Raw genomic sequence first — 14,684 nt, 5'->3', positions numbered from 1 at the left:
TCTTCTAATGGCCTTTAAGGACCATGGCCACTTGGTACCCTCTCCTGTGCAGTGTATATAAAACTGTTCCCAATAGAAGTAGTAATGGTACAGGACAAGATTGTCTGTTTGCTTCTTGTGATAGTTTTTATATGCTTGGCCCAGGTGGTGGTACTCTTAGAAGGTGTGGCCCTGTTGAAGTAGGTATGGCCTTGTTGTAGTAGGTGTGTCACTGTGGGTATGGGCTTTAAGACCTTCATCCTAGCTTCCTGGAAACCAGTCTTTTAGCAGCCTTCAGATGAAGATGTAAAACTCTCAGCTCTACCTGCACCATGCCTGCCTAGATGTTGCCATGCTCCTACCTTGATGATAATGGACTGAACCTCTGAACCTGTAAGCCAGCCCCAATTAAATGTTATCTTTTATTTGTTTTTTTGCTTTTGTTTTGTTTTGTTTTGTTTTCGAGGCAGGGTTTCTCTGTGTTGCCCTGGATGTCCTGGAACTCACTCTGTAGACCAGGCTGGCCTCGAACTCAGAAATCCACCTGCCACTGCCTCCCAAGTGCTGGGATTAAAGGCATGCACCACTACTGCCCGGCTAGATGTTATCCTTTATAAGACTTGCCTTGGACATGGTGTCTCTTCACAGCAGTAAAATCCTGACTAAGTCACTTCTATACCCCCTTCTCAGAGCGTTGTATTGCCTTTAACAGTGAAGATTTCAGAGGTTCAGGGCAGGAACGGGGGGCTCCTCTTGTGATCACATGAATATAACACAGAGCATGTGACAAAGACTGCTGCTGGTATCACTATCTCCTCCCCAGGATAACCAAAGCCTCCAGGCATCCCTTGGTACTTTTCCTTCTAAGCTCTTTATATTCTCCCCAAGGAATAAGAAAGGGAAGGCACAGTAGGAAACGTGAATTCTTCACATCTACAAGGCAGTTTGTAAATCAAACTGTGAAAATCACTGTGTTGCCCTTTTGCCACGGACTTCCCATCGCACGCAGGCTTTTTCTTTTGAAATTTCTTAGAAAGAAACAAGGACATGCGTGCAAAGAGAGCTTTTGATCTTCCTCTGTTATCCAGCTTTTGTGTAAGGGCTGGGATATTTGGAGTTTTCAGAGAAGCCCATGGTACCGCGTGGTTCCCTTCCATGGTGAAGGGAGACAAGAGGGAGAGTCGGCAAATGGAGTCTCAGGTGGAAAGTGGACTGCCTTGGTGAATGTGTCCTTGGCTAAATCATGAGTAGACATTGGGCAGTGTGACACAAACCAACCAGCACTGAATAGCAGAGAAAGTGAACACAATCAGTTTTAAAGAGTTCACAGGGATGCTGGGAGAAACCAGAGTGTTGTCCTACCTGAAAGAAAGTATCTGCCCAAGGCACCCCAAGACCAAGTTCTCAGCACAAAGGGCAGGGAGTAAGAGACAAACTCAGGAGCTAGAGGAAGAGGGAGAAGGGGCTGGGAACAAGGGAGAGGGAGGAGGGGTATATGTCCCCAGAGGACAAAGGACTGCCTCTGGATAGAGAGGAGACAGACACGGCCTCATAGGCAAATGGTGGTTTATAAAGGTAAAGTTTATAAAGTTTATCCTGTGTTAGGATGAGGTGCTTAATTTTAATTGGGAATATTAATTAGGTGAGCCAATGGGAGCTTTGGCTGGACTTCAGTACTTTGATAGCTGGGCCATGGTGGTCAGGCTCAGGAGGAGAAGTGGCTAAATAAGGGAATAGATCTCTGTGGCTAGCTCTAGGGATGTAATCGATGTAATCTAACAGTTTTTAAGCAAGGCTGAGGGAATGGGAGAGAAGGGCAAGACCTACCAGAGCCATGCCCACTACACTCCAGTTGTCCAGAGTTCCTTCACTACCTGCAGCTCAAGGCCTGTTTCTCTTCTCTGGAGCCATGTGAGAAACAAGATTTACAAATGACCTAGCAGATTATTTGAGGATGAAATGATATAGAACTACAATGAATTTAGAATAGCAGCATCCAGTTAATGGTAAGTAATCCATAGTGCAGAGGAAGAGGAGGAAGAGGAGAAGGAGGAAGAGGAGGAGGAGGAGGAGGAAGAGAAGGGAGAAGATGGAGATGGTGGTGCTGATGAAAGAGATGGATATAGTGATGGTGGTGGTGGTGGTTGTCATGGTGATGATTTCGAAGAGGGGTTTGTGGTGGTGATGGTGAAGAAGATGGGAACTGTGGAAGTGGTGATGGTGTGGTGGTGGTGGTGATGAAGATGGGGGTTGTATCTTTGGTGGTGGTGGTGGTGATGATGATGACGATGACAATGATGATGCAGGCTCTGGTATGGCAATGAAAATAAGAATGTCAGGAGGGACAGAAACATAGAAGTTGGCTAACTCTACTCAGCCCAGTCCCTCTATGTGCCGAGTCTCATAAATATCCTCTCATCTGTCTGAGCCTCAGTTCTCCTGGGTGGAACTGAGACACTGCTGGGAAAGTCAGATGTAGTCCTTGTGGTTCATACGGTTTGCTGGCTGCTCGGAACTCTCTCCCTGTAGGCACTCCCTTATTATGAAGGCTACCTCTGTATTTTTTGGCTTACTTCTATTTCCCAACTACTCACTCTAAGGGATTTCAGGTAGGTTTTATGGTTGTTGTTTTATGTGTTGTCTTTTAATTAATAATTAATTTTTAAAAATCTTTTAATTTTAATTAATAGAGATGTTTCTGTATGTAACAGATGTTTGCTGAAGGCCATCACGTTTTGCCAGTTCCTTCTGTAAAAGTGGGGATAACTGGAATGTGGGGTGAGGTGGGGGGAACTGTGACAGATGGAGAGGAAATGTGGTTACAAATTTGTGTTTAAACCTGATTCCCCGTGAGTGAGTTCATAACCGCAAGGCCACAACGTGTGTATCCCTGATACCACTGCTGCCCGGGGACTTCCCCAGGGCTATCTCAAACATGCACTTCCTGTCTCCAACAGGGCCAAGGTTAAGAAAGGAGTGAGCATTGTTGGGGTGAGAGCCAGCAGCTCTTCAATCTGGGATGTCAGACAGAGCACTGAGTACACTGGGAAATATGCTCCGGCCGTCATCGTTTGTCAGAAGAAATCTGCTGGCTCCGAAAAGAGGTAAGTCCCACCTGGCCTGTGCTGTGCTCAGACTCTCTGCCATGGTGGCTTCCTGTTGCTCCTAGGTTTGCTGACCCCATTGCAAGTTGTATTTGATGTGTGCTGTCTGTCATTAATGGCTCTAGGTAAAATGGGCAGAGTCTGCCAGATCGGGGCAGTGGGGTACCATTCATAGTGAACCCACACAGGGCCACAGAGGATCTATCATCTGCAAGGATCTCTCTATGCAGCCACATCCAATAATACAGGAAGTTTTCACTTCTTTCTTATTCACCTCAGAGGTATCAGAATTGTGGGCTATCTCTTCCATCGTGAGTATATCTGCATGAGTTAAACACAGGAGCACTCGCTCTTCTACAGGCAGGGTGCAGCCCACCTTTACGGCGCTGCTGATGTCAACATACTGCATTTGATTGTATTTGTGCAGGGGGCACTTTCTGATGGAACAGTGGGCCGCCCGCTGTGGAATTACAGGCGATCGTGAATCACCCCGGGGAGAAAAATTAAAACCCGGATCTGCTTCTGATAGCCACCAAATTAGAAACAGGCAATTCACAGCTGGGCAAGGAATGGCTTGGAGACTTAGGAGTTTTTGATTTAGTCCTCTCTCCTGGAACCTCGGAGAATTCCTAGTCTGGTCACATACATTTTCTTTGTCACTTTTAGGTTTCTTCTGGCTCTTTATATTACTGAAAAAAAAATTGAGCGAAAAATCTAAAGGATGAATTGAGGAAGGTAGTACATTGTTCCTGGAATGCAGTTCTAAATTCCAAAACTCAGTTGTTTGGAGAATACATTTATTTCCCATGGTATGGAGGTGGCTATTGCTGCTTTGTTTTAGCCCCCACTCCCTTAGTTCATTACCAAAAGCACTTGAAACCAATTCAGGGATGGCTTGGCATCAGTCGCTCTCCATTCTCCTTTACCAGAATCTGGGTCACCTGCAGCAGCTCTCATCTGTGCCCTTCCTTTGTTTTTTTTTTTTTTTTTTTTTTGACTGGAAAAGACTGAGAGGAAAAGAGGAAGCCGGTGTCTGAGCTCTACCCTGGATGTTCCTGTGGTAGGAGCAGCTCAGACAGCGGAACTTGTTGGTCTCACATGATCTCAGTCCAATGAGCCCAGGAGATGCAATTTGCCAAATGAGCACCATTCTCATGAAAGGTGTCATTGTGGTCATGTAGCCAAGTGACATGAGGACTGATGGACAGACGCATGCAAAAACAGATAGTGATGAACAGGGGTGTGGTGGGGGGGGATGTGGAGTCTGGATGGGTGGATGGATCAATCGATAGATGGATAGGTTGGTATTATGGCTTGAATGTGAAACCCCCAAGCCCCAATAGGCTTTCTTATTTGCACACTAAGTCTTCAGTTGGCAGCCTGTTTTGAGAGATTGTGGAAACTTCTAGGAGGAAGTGGATCACTAAGGGTAGGCCTTGAGGCTCTGTTTCCTGTCTGTTCTCTGAGGCCAAACTGCAGAAGCAATGTGACCCACCCACCTCATATTTTTTATTTATTTGCTTGCTTGCTTGCTTGCTTATTTGTTTTTTCCAAGTCATGGTTTCTCTGTGTAGCCCTGGCTGTCCTGGAAATTACTCAGTAGACCAGGCTGGTCTCAGACCCAGAGTTCTGCCCACCTCTGCCTCCCAAGTGTGGGATTAAAGGAGTGTTGTTACCATGCCCAGCCTACTCTTGCTTTCTCTACTGTGCTGGACTGGATTCCTACTTAAGTTGTGAAACACAAGAAATCCTTCCTTCCATAAGGTGTGTCTCATAGGGTATTTGGCCACAACCACAAGAAAAAGTAAATGATAGATATTTAGATGGATAAATGATGGATGGATAGATGGGTGGATGGATGGATGGATGGATGGTAGATGAGTGGACTTAGCTGGTAAGATATCTCTGCAGAGGATGGTGGATGGGTGGATGGTGAAAGGATGGTAGGAAAGGCAGATATATCAACAGATAAATGAGTGAAACCATGAATGAGTGATAGGTGGATGGATGTCTATAGGATGTTGGATGATTTCTTTTATTCCCTAGCACAAAAGGAGAGATGAGTGGAGGAAAGGGCCTAGCTATTACATTCTCATTTCTCCTGGGCCAGTCTTTTTGCCGTCTGCCACGACTCATTGATAAGCAGTAATGTTGCCCACAGATGCAAAGGGATTCGAACCACCTCATTAACCATTGGCTGTGTTCATCCTGGACACAGAAGGGAAGAGTAGAATATCTGCAGGTGGCCCCTCACCTCAGGGTACGAGCTGCCCTGCCCTTGCTCTGCCAACCCAAGCCTTCCAGTACATCACATCTCTGGGCCATCTCAAAGCACTCGAATGTAGGGAGTAGTCAGCTCTTGTCCTGCACTTTTCTCCTACCATGCTTGGTCCATATTTATGCGGACAGATAATGGAAATGTATACCCACAGGAGCCTGTGGTGAGAACATGGCATATCAAACACATGTCTACCACATGCTAGTGACATGCCTGTGCAATGTGATGGTGTGGACTTTCTATAGGACACAAACACAGTGCAAGGTCACTGTGGCAGACGACCAGAAGCTCCTTCGGTGTGTGAATCAAGTCTTGCTTGCAGCTGTGTCTGCAGCCTCCGAGCAAGTGGCTGGTATGCAGGAGGATGCCTGTAATTGCTTGATTGATGAAATCTGGACTAAGATTGCCCCCGTTAATGTACAGATTAAGGTACAAGTCTAAACAGGTACTTACAGCATGGTCTCAAGTTTATGAGTCCAAAGAAGTCCAATCAAGAAAAACGTAGGCTATTTATCTGAGCAGATGCTGTCCCAGAAAGAACTCCAGAGTAGACTGACAACCTGGGATTCCTGCAGGCAGAGCCGGGATGCCAGGAAAAGCTGAATGTAAATTAATTTTTGCAGTGAAACATTTGGGTTGAGGTTTTTTGTTGTTGTTTTTTTTTTCCACCCTGTATCTGTTTTCTACTTAACAAAATGTACGTAATGAAAATAGATGTTTTCATCAGGTACCACACATTCATTAGCATCTTCAATAGTTATCCCTGACCCACTTGAAAACCTTTCATTTTGTACTATCTTCCCCGAGGGGAATAAAGGGAAACCAAAGGGAAACCTTGGTCCGGTATTTCAGGTGATGCTGAAGCCAGGCGAGGTCCCTTTCTTCTCAAGGATAATTGGAAAATGTTTCATTGAGTTGATGCTTTGATAATGTTGGTAGCTTTGGCTTTTGGTTGGGGGGGGGGTTGTTTTGCTTTATAAATCCTTTCTTCTCTCTGGCCGTCTCTCCGTTATCTTAAAACTCTGAGCTCAGCTGTGGGAACTCAGGAGAGGCAGTCTTCATTAGCTGGAGAGTCCTAGATTGTGTGTTGCTGATAATCTTGCCTGGATCAGGAAGCCGCCTTAATGAAGTGAAGTCGCTGTGACAGGTGCAATTTCATGGGTAAGGAGCCACTTTCGTATCAGTGATGAACTCAGCGGGAGTTAGTGAAGATCTCTTATCGCCTTCAAGTTCATATTCCTTGTTTGAAGAAGTTTGTTTGCCAAGAGAGTCTCATCTTAATGCTGTTATCTCGGCGATCAAATCTGCTTTGATTTGCCTTCACAGATCTGGAACCCACGGCTGAATAGCTAATTGCTCTTTGCCCCGAGATCCCATTCGGCATTTTCAGAATCTTGCGGGCCAAGGCATAAACTTAGATAAATAAGTATAAAGCCTGTTGGGTAAAATTTGCCCTTGGGTGGGGGTTTCACAGAGGTTCCCATGGTGGAGCTGCAAATGATGTTCTCGGCACACAGACGTATGTTTGAATGAACTTGAATGATACCACCCTGTCTACTTCTGAGTTGCCCAGCATGGCTGTAGCCCAGAGAGGTGTCTCATGGCCTAGCTCATGCTCAGGTAGCTTTCTTGTCTTTGAGGCTTTGATTTCTTGACAATGTCTTGTAGGCAGGCAGGCAGGCATTACAAAAATCCAATCTTGCTCGTAATGAGCCTCTCCTTATTCCATGCAATGGTGGTTTTCCACTTACTGTAGGTAATGTGTTTCATCTTAAAACAAATATATTTTAAGTAATAGAATGAGCTGCAAAAAATAGAGGTAATTGATATTTAATTTGTAGTTTAGATACCGATAGCTGCAATTGAATACATGAGGCTGCGTGAAAGCAAGGCCTGATAGACACATATCAAACTATTTGTTAAGAGTGATGTTCTAGTTTTCTGTGATGAACGTTAGAACCAAAAGCAAATTGAGAAGGAATAGATTATTTGGCTTATACTTCCCAGGTCACAGTTCATCACGGAGGGAAGCCAGGACAGGAATTGAAGCAGGAACCTGAATATGTAATCATGGAATATATTGCTTGCTGGTTCGTTCTCTAGACCAGTGCAGCTATATATATATATAGCACCTAGAACACTCCTGCCTAGAGAATAGTGCTGCCCACAGTGGCCTGGACCCTCCTACATCAGTCATCAGTGGATATAATCCCTCCCAGGCATGCTCACCAGCCAATCTGATAAATGCAGTTTTTCACTGGAGTTTCTCTCTTCCAAGGGGACTCTAGGTTTGGGTCAAGTTATCAATAGAAACTAACAAGAATGATTAGGGAAGACTGTTTAATTGTCTTAAACCTGATAAGAATGGCTTGAGTAAAATAGACATTCATCTCCTAGTCACATAACAAAATTAATGAATGAAGAAAGCCAGTCAGGACAGACACATAGCTCCTGATTCTGCTGGCTTCCCAGGTACCTACTATGCCCCCACATCCTGTTAACTCATGGTTTATATCAGTGGTTCTCAACTTTACTAACACTGCGACCGTTTAATACAGTTTCTCATGTTGTGCTGATTCCAACCATAAAATTATTTGGTCGCTACTTCAGAACTCTAATTTTGCTACTGTTATGAATTGTAATGTAAATATCTGTGTTTTCTGATCGTCTTAAGCAATCACCGTGACAGAGTCATTTGACCCCTGAAGGGGTTTGCATCCCTCAGGTTGAGCACCAATGGCTTATCTTGTCATAGATTAAGATAGCTCTAGGAGTGCCAAACATTGCAACAGCTTAGCAGATCAAGTAAAAGTGACAGGAAAGGATCGTCTTAGCTGGCACAGCCTTTTTAAAAAGTGACCTTCCTGGAAGCTTCTGCCAACCTCCATTCCCTCTCCCTTGTCAGAAAAGAGTGACGTGGCCGTGTCAGGCAGCCAAGGAGAGTCAGAATAGAGATGAGGTGCTGATTCAGAGTCACACAATTCAGCTCCACAAACAAAAGCAACACTGGTGACCAGTGTCAGTAATTTATAAAGATGAAGTGTATGTGTGTGTGTGTGTGTGTGTGTGGGTGTGTGTGTGTGGGTGTGTGTGGGTGTGTGTGTGGGTGTGTGTGTGGGGGATTCCATCGTATGCTTAAGTGAGGAGAGCATGTTGGCCAGTCACCATCCCTAACACGCATCACATGTTCCCATGGAAACCCACATCAGCACTGAACTCAAAACTCAGGGAATGTTCTCGAACCTAAGGGTGCAGAAGACAGGAGCTGGCCAATCTAAGTTGTTCCTTTTTTAAAAAGTGGAGCAGGACACAAAACATGTCAGGAACATTGTGCATACAAACAGATGCAGGGGAATTATAACTGCCAGAAAGGAATAAGGACAGACCCCCCCCCCAACGAATCAGAATCTCCTACATGAAACAGCTCGGAGCCTGCCAGTGTTCTCAGATTCAAACTGAGCACGATGTCACAAAGACAAGTCAAGACTGCAGGAAGAAGAAACTGCTGGAGGTCAGGAGGGTGTTAAGAGATAAAAAAGAATCACTTGTTAGATTCGCTTCGACAGGAATCAAAACCATTGTAGCAGAATAAAGAGCACCAGGAGATAGGAACTTTAAGAAACAGAACAAGAAATATATAAAGTATTGAGGATGAGAAACGGCTGGGAACCAATCACGTTAGTCTAAAAAGAGAAAAGAAAAATGATGTGGTAGACACAGGCTGACAATTGGGGTCAACACCTCCTCCATTAAATAGATGCCCAGGGAAACAGAGAACAAGCACCCACAAGACGCATGTGCATGTTCATAGAGCCAGGCGCAATGCTAACTCAAAGCTGGGAGTCACTCAGTAATAAAGCCCAAAGATGGGATAAACAAAATATGGTACATCCAGAAGGTGAAATACGATTCTGTAGAGAAAAGAGATGACTGGAGTATGGGATGCAGTTGAGCGGGTCTTGAAAGTGTTACGCTGTATGAATTGAGGTGACTCTAAAAGACACTTGTAATCAGAAAATTCAACAGTCAGGTATTGGAGATGGCCACAGTGCTCTATGAATACTATAAAAAAATCTCTGAAGGTGCACTTTAAAGTGGTGACATTGGGGGAGCTCAAGGCCCCAGAAATGAACCTACTACTGATATTCTGATAAATGAACAAAGTATCAAATGACCCTCTAAATTCATATCTTCTACTTCTGGATTAGTGGAGCTCTCAGTCCCCTGTCAGAGAAGTCTCTTGTATAGTGGGAGGTGGCTAATGGAGAAATTCACAACTGGTCAAAATGCAGAGTGTGTATCAGTGGGATGTTCACCCACAAATGGGAGATCTGTATCACACTCTTCCCCACAAAATGCTTGGCAACCAGGAAGGGTGTATGTATGTGTGTGGGGGGGGGTAATTTAAGAGCCAGAGAGTGGGGAAGACCAGAGAGAACCTGATTTTTTTTGGAGTTTCAATATTTTCCTCATTTTGTTTTAAGTGATGTTAAATTAATTACATCATTTGAAGGGGAGAAGCTAATTCCACACAAAACGGAAGAGTCTATAAGGAACCCATTAAACTGCTAAACTATAGAGTGGTATAAGGGGAGTCAGTTAAGATCCTTCATGTTGTTAGGGTGTGGCCACAATCACCTGCCCAGCTCAGAGCAGGAGAACCCAGAAGCTATTTCATACTCTGGTGCAATGGTAAAAACAAAGGAATATATAAATGTGTGTGTGTGTGTGTGTGTGTGTGTGTGTGTGTGTGTGTGTGTGTATAAAGGTAGAAGACAGAAAGAAAAGCACACCACAACACAGGAAGTAATAAGTCCTGAATGACTGGCTCCATCATGCCCACCCTCTCCACCCTAAAATGGCACAAAAGAAATAGCTAAGCATACCCTAAAGACTTTTAGTATAAAACTGATGGGCTAGGATGGGAACAGGGCATGATGGGAACAGAGCGTGATGATCTGTCTAAAAATGTCCCTTTCACAAAGGTATGTACATGCTTCTGAGCAGATAGGATTGGGACACCCGGGTATGATGCTCCGGAAGTCACAATTTCATCTGGGGACTAGATAGTGATTTACAAAGGGCCCACACATTCCCAGCTTCCACTTACAGCCTGGCATCTCTAGAGGTTTCCTCCCCAACCCACGCCTACAGCGGATAAGGACCCTTTCTGGAATGGGGTTTCTGCTGTGCCTCCAAAATGGTAAACACCTTAAAGCCGAGTCATCCTTAACCTGGAGGTGTCCAACATGGTATTTATCAATTCTTGCATCCCCAACATACAACACTAAAAGGCACACTGAATTCTGAAGGCAGCTATGCTGCAAAATAGTTTTAGGCATGACAGCAAGGTGCATTTGTGAACACATGGCAGCTGTGGCTGTTGGCAGGAGAACAAGTCAGTCAACATTCCAGCATGGAGTGCAAAAGGGGTTCATCGTCGCCCCCCCCTCTCAGCTGAGGAGCTATTGGCTCTTGATGGATGATGGGGAAGAGGTTTTTTGAAGGACCTAGTCCTCTGTAAGTCAACCATGCTATAGTTGATGATGCCATACCCAGGAGGATATGAACAGCACAAATTGGACTTGATGAGGGGGGGAAGGGGAGTGGGGGCAGGAGAGGGAGGGAGAAAGACGGAAGAGGGGGGAGCAGTAGTCATATGAGGTAGGTCAGGAAATACCTAATTTAGTTCACACATTGTCATGTGACTCTCCTAAGTTCTCTGTTCTCTTCTTCATCCTGTCTTGAGACCCGAGAACATCACATGTGCACACACACACACACACACACACACACACACACACACAAGTAACTCTGAGGACCATGCACTGAATATGTCTGCCAGGGGAGAGTGGTCCTTATACTCAAATCCTTTAGGCTAGATCTTTTCTCTTTAGTTTTTCAGTGTGAACAGCGAAGCACCTTATTCACATACAAAGCCCATTGTGGTTTGAATCATCCTGAGTGAGGTAACCCAATCACAAAAGAACTCACAAGGTATGTACTCACTGATAAGTGGATATTAGCCCAGAAACTTAGAATACCCAAGATACAAGATACAATTTGCAAAACACATGAAACTCAAGAAGAACGAAGACCAAAGTGTGGACACTTTGCCCCTTCTTAGAATTGGGAACAAAACACCCATGGAAGGAGTTACAGAGATAAAGTTTGGAGCAGAGACGAAAGGATGGACCATCTAGAGACTGCCATACCCGGGGATCCATCCCATAATTCGCCTCCAAACGCTGACACCATTGCATACACTAGCAAGATCTTGTTGAAAGAACCCTGATATAGCTGTCTCTTGTGAGGCTATGTCGGGGCCTAGCAAACACAGAAGTGGATGCTCGCATTCAGCTTTGGATGGATCACAGGGCCCCCAATGGAGGAGCTAGAGAAAGTACCCAAGGAGCTAAAGGGATCTGCAACCCTATAGGTGGAACAACAATATGAACTAACCAGTACCCCGAAGCTCATGACTCTAGCTGCATATGTAGCAGAAGATGTCCTAGTCTGCCATCAGTGGAAAGAGAGGCCCCTTGGTATTGCAAACTTTATATGCCTCAGTACAGGGGAATGCCAGGGCCAAGAAGTGGGAGTGGGTGGGAAGGGGAGTGGCGGGGGAGGGTATGGGGGACTTTTGGGATAGCATTGGAAATGTAAATGAAGAAAATACCTAATTAAAAAAAAAGAGTGAGAGGGCCCATTGTGGGTAGTGCCATCCCTGGGATGGTAGTCTTGGGTTCTATAAGAATGCAAGCTGAGCAAGCCAGGGGAAGCAAGCCAGTAAGGAACATTCCTCCATGGCCTCTTCATCAGCTCCTGCTTCCTGACCTGCTTGAGTTCCAGTCCTGACTTCCTTTGGTGATGAGCAGAAATGTGGAAATGTAAGCTGAATAAACCCTCCCCCCCCAAAAAAATGGCCCTCCTAGGCCTATAGGGAGTGGCAGTAGGAGGAGGTGTGGCCTTGTTGGAGGAAGTGTGGTTTGGTTTGAGGAAGTGTGTCATTGGTGGTGGGGGTTTAAGGTTTCCGAAGCTCAAGCCAGTCTTGGTGGCTCACTGTTTCTTCCTGCTGCCTGTGGATCCAGATGTGGAACCCTCAGCTATATCTCCAGCACCATGTCTGCCTGCCGGCTGCCATGCTTCCCACCATGACAATGATGGACTAAACTGTTGCACTATATATAAGCCAGCCCCAATGAAATGTTTCCCTTTATAAGAGTTGTAGTGGTCATGGTGTCTCTTCACAGTGATGAAGCCGTAACTAAAACACCTGTGCTGAGGTCAGCCAGTGCTACCTCAACGTTTAAACTTAGTGCCTACCAAAAGCCTTCTCCACCAAGTGTGTTTTTAGTAGATGCTGCTCTAGGGACATAGCACCATAGCAGGTTACAATTGTTTCCTCTGCTTCTGGATAGCATGATTCCTGCGTGTGTTGGCAGAGACAGGAAATAAACAATAAAAGGTTTTCCTCGGATGAGGGCAAGGGTGATGTTTTGTGCATTGCTGAAGAGCTGTGAGGGAGTCTGTTCACTGGAGATGTGTGTGTGAGGATGCTGTTGTAGGAGCCTGTAACTTTGAAGGCCACACAGCAGCCCTGCAGTGCCAACACAGGGCGTGTCTGTTGCAGATGTAGGTGTGAGACACTGGGGTCTTGTTCACAACGGTGCCTTTTAGAAACAGCACAAAGTTAAAGCCTGTAGGTGTGAGACACTGGGGACTTGTTCACACCAGTGCCTTTTAGAAAATAGCACAAAATTAAAGCCTGGCAATGTGTTCATTAGAGAGCAACTGAATTCAGAGGCATGCCTGGCATCAGTGTTGAGAGGTGGCCCAATCCTGTGTTTATCAACACCACGATCACCTGAAAGCGTGGTTTTGAGGCAGAGAAATCTTGAATGATACATTAGCATAGTCAGCTGTACATTGCTGTGATAAAACATCAGGACCAAGAGCAACCTGGGGAGAAAAGGATCATTTCAGCTTACAGTCCATTAACCAGGGAAGTTAAGGCAGGAATCTGGAGGCATGAACTGATGCAGAGGTCCAGGAGGAGTGTTGCTTACTGGATTGCTTCTCATGGCTTGTTCAAACGGCTTTCTTATAGCACCCAGGACCACTGGCCTAGGGTTGGCACTGCCCACAGTGGGCTGGGCATGCTCATATCAATCACCAACCAGGAAAATGTCCCACAGATTTGTCTACCGGCCATTCTGATGGAGACATTTTGCCAACTGAGAGTCTGAGTCAAATTCTGTGTGTTCATATATGTCTATAGATCAAAATGTATGTGTATGTTCATGTATGTCAGATGCATGTACACATGTGTATGAGTAGAGGTCAGAGGTACCTCTAAGTATCATTTCTCAGGGCCCCATTACCATATCTTTTAAAGTATATCCATGAGTGTTTCCTGCATGCATGTATGTATGGGTACCTCCAAAGGCCAAAAGAGGGTGTCAGATCATCAGGAACTGGGGTTATAGATAGTAGTTAGCCACCAGGTGGGTGCTAGAAATCAAACTTGGGTCCTAGCAGCAAGTGATATCTGAGCCATCTTTCCCTCTCCTTCTCCCCCTACCCCCCTCTCCCCCTCCCCCTCTCCCCATCTCCCCCTCCCTCCCCTCACACTCCCTCCCTTTCCCTCTCCCCCTCTCCCTCTTCTTCTCTCCCTCCTTTTTTTCTTCCTGTCTGTCTTTCCTTTCTCTCTCTCTCTTTCTCTCTCTCTCTCTCTCTCTCTCTCTCTCTCTCCCCTCTCTCCCTTTCTCCTTTCTCTGTCTCTCTCCCTCCATCTTTCTTTTTCTTTCTTTCTTTCTGTCTGCCTGTCTGTCTTCTTCTTCTTCTTCTTCTTCTTCTTCTTCTTCTTCTTCTTCTTCTTCTTCTTCTTCTTCTTCTCTCTCTCTCTCTCTCTCTCTCCTCTCTCTCTCCCTTTCTCCTTTCTCTGTCTCTCTCCCTCCATCTTTCTCTTTCTTTCTTTCTTTCTTTCTTTCTTTCTTTCTTTCTTTCTTTCTTTCTTTCTTCCTGTCTGTTCTCTCTCTCTCTCTCTCTCTCTCTCTCTCTCTCTCTCTCTCTCTCTCTCTCTCTCTCTCTCTCTTAGATGTAGTCTCTCATTGGAACCTGGGTTACCCAGTGGGCTAGGTTTGCTGGCCCATTTGTCTCAGAGAAACACTTGCTTCTATCTCCCAGCGTGCACCTCAGATCTTTTATGTGGGTTCTGGGGAATCAATCTCAGGTCCTCATGCTCTAGGGACAAGCACTTTCCCAAGTGAGCTGTTTCCCTAGCCCTGACTTTGGGAACAGAGCTCCACATGCAGGTGCCG

General features: G+C 45.4%; 1 protein-coding gene across 1 annotated transcript in view; it reads left to right on the top strand.

Moving 5' to 3' along the window:
* Positions 1 to 14,684, top strand: part of Tmem132d (transmembrane protein 132D) — a 649,587-nt gene that overhangs the window by 293,112 nt on the left and 341,791 nt on the right. The window contains exon 3 of the mRNA NM_172885.2: positions 2,937 to 3,083. Coding sequence (NP_766473.1) covers positions 2,937 to 3,083 — 147 coding nt within the window. The remainder of the gene's footprint in view (positions 1 to 2,936; positions 3,084 to 14,684) is intronic.

This window comes from Mus musculus, chromosome 5 (assembly GCF_000001635.26).
Source record: "Mus musculus strain C57BL/6J chromosome 5, GRCm38.p6 C57BL/6J".
Lineage (NCBI taxonomy): Eukaryota > Metazoa > Chordata > Mammalia > Rodentia > Muridae > Mus > Mus musculus.
Note: the sequence above shows the minus strand (reverse complement) of the source record. Positions and strands in the feature narration are given on the sequence as shown.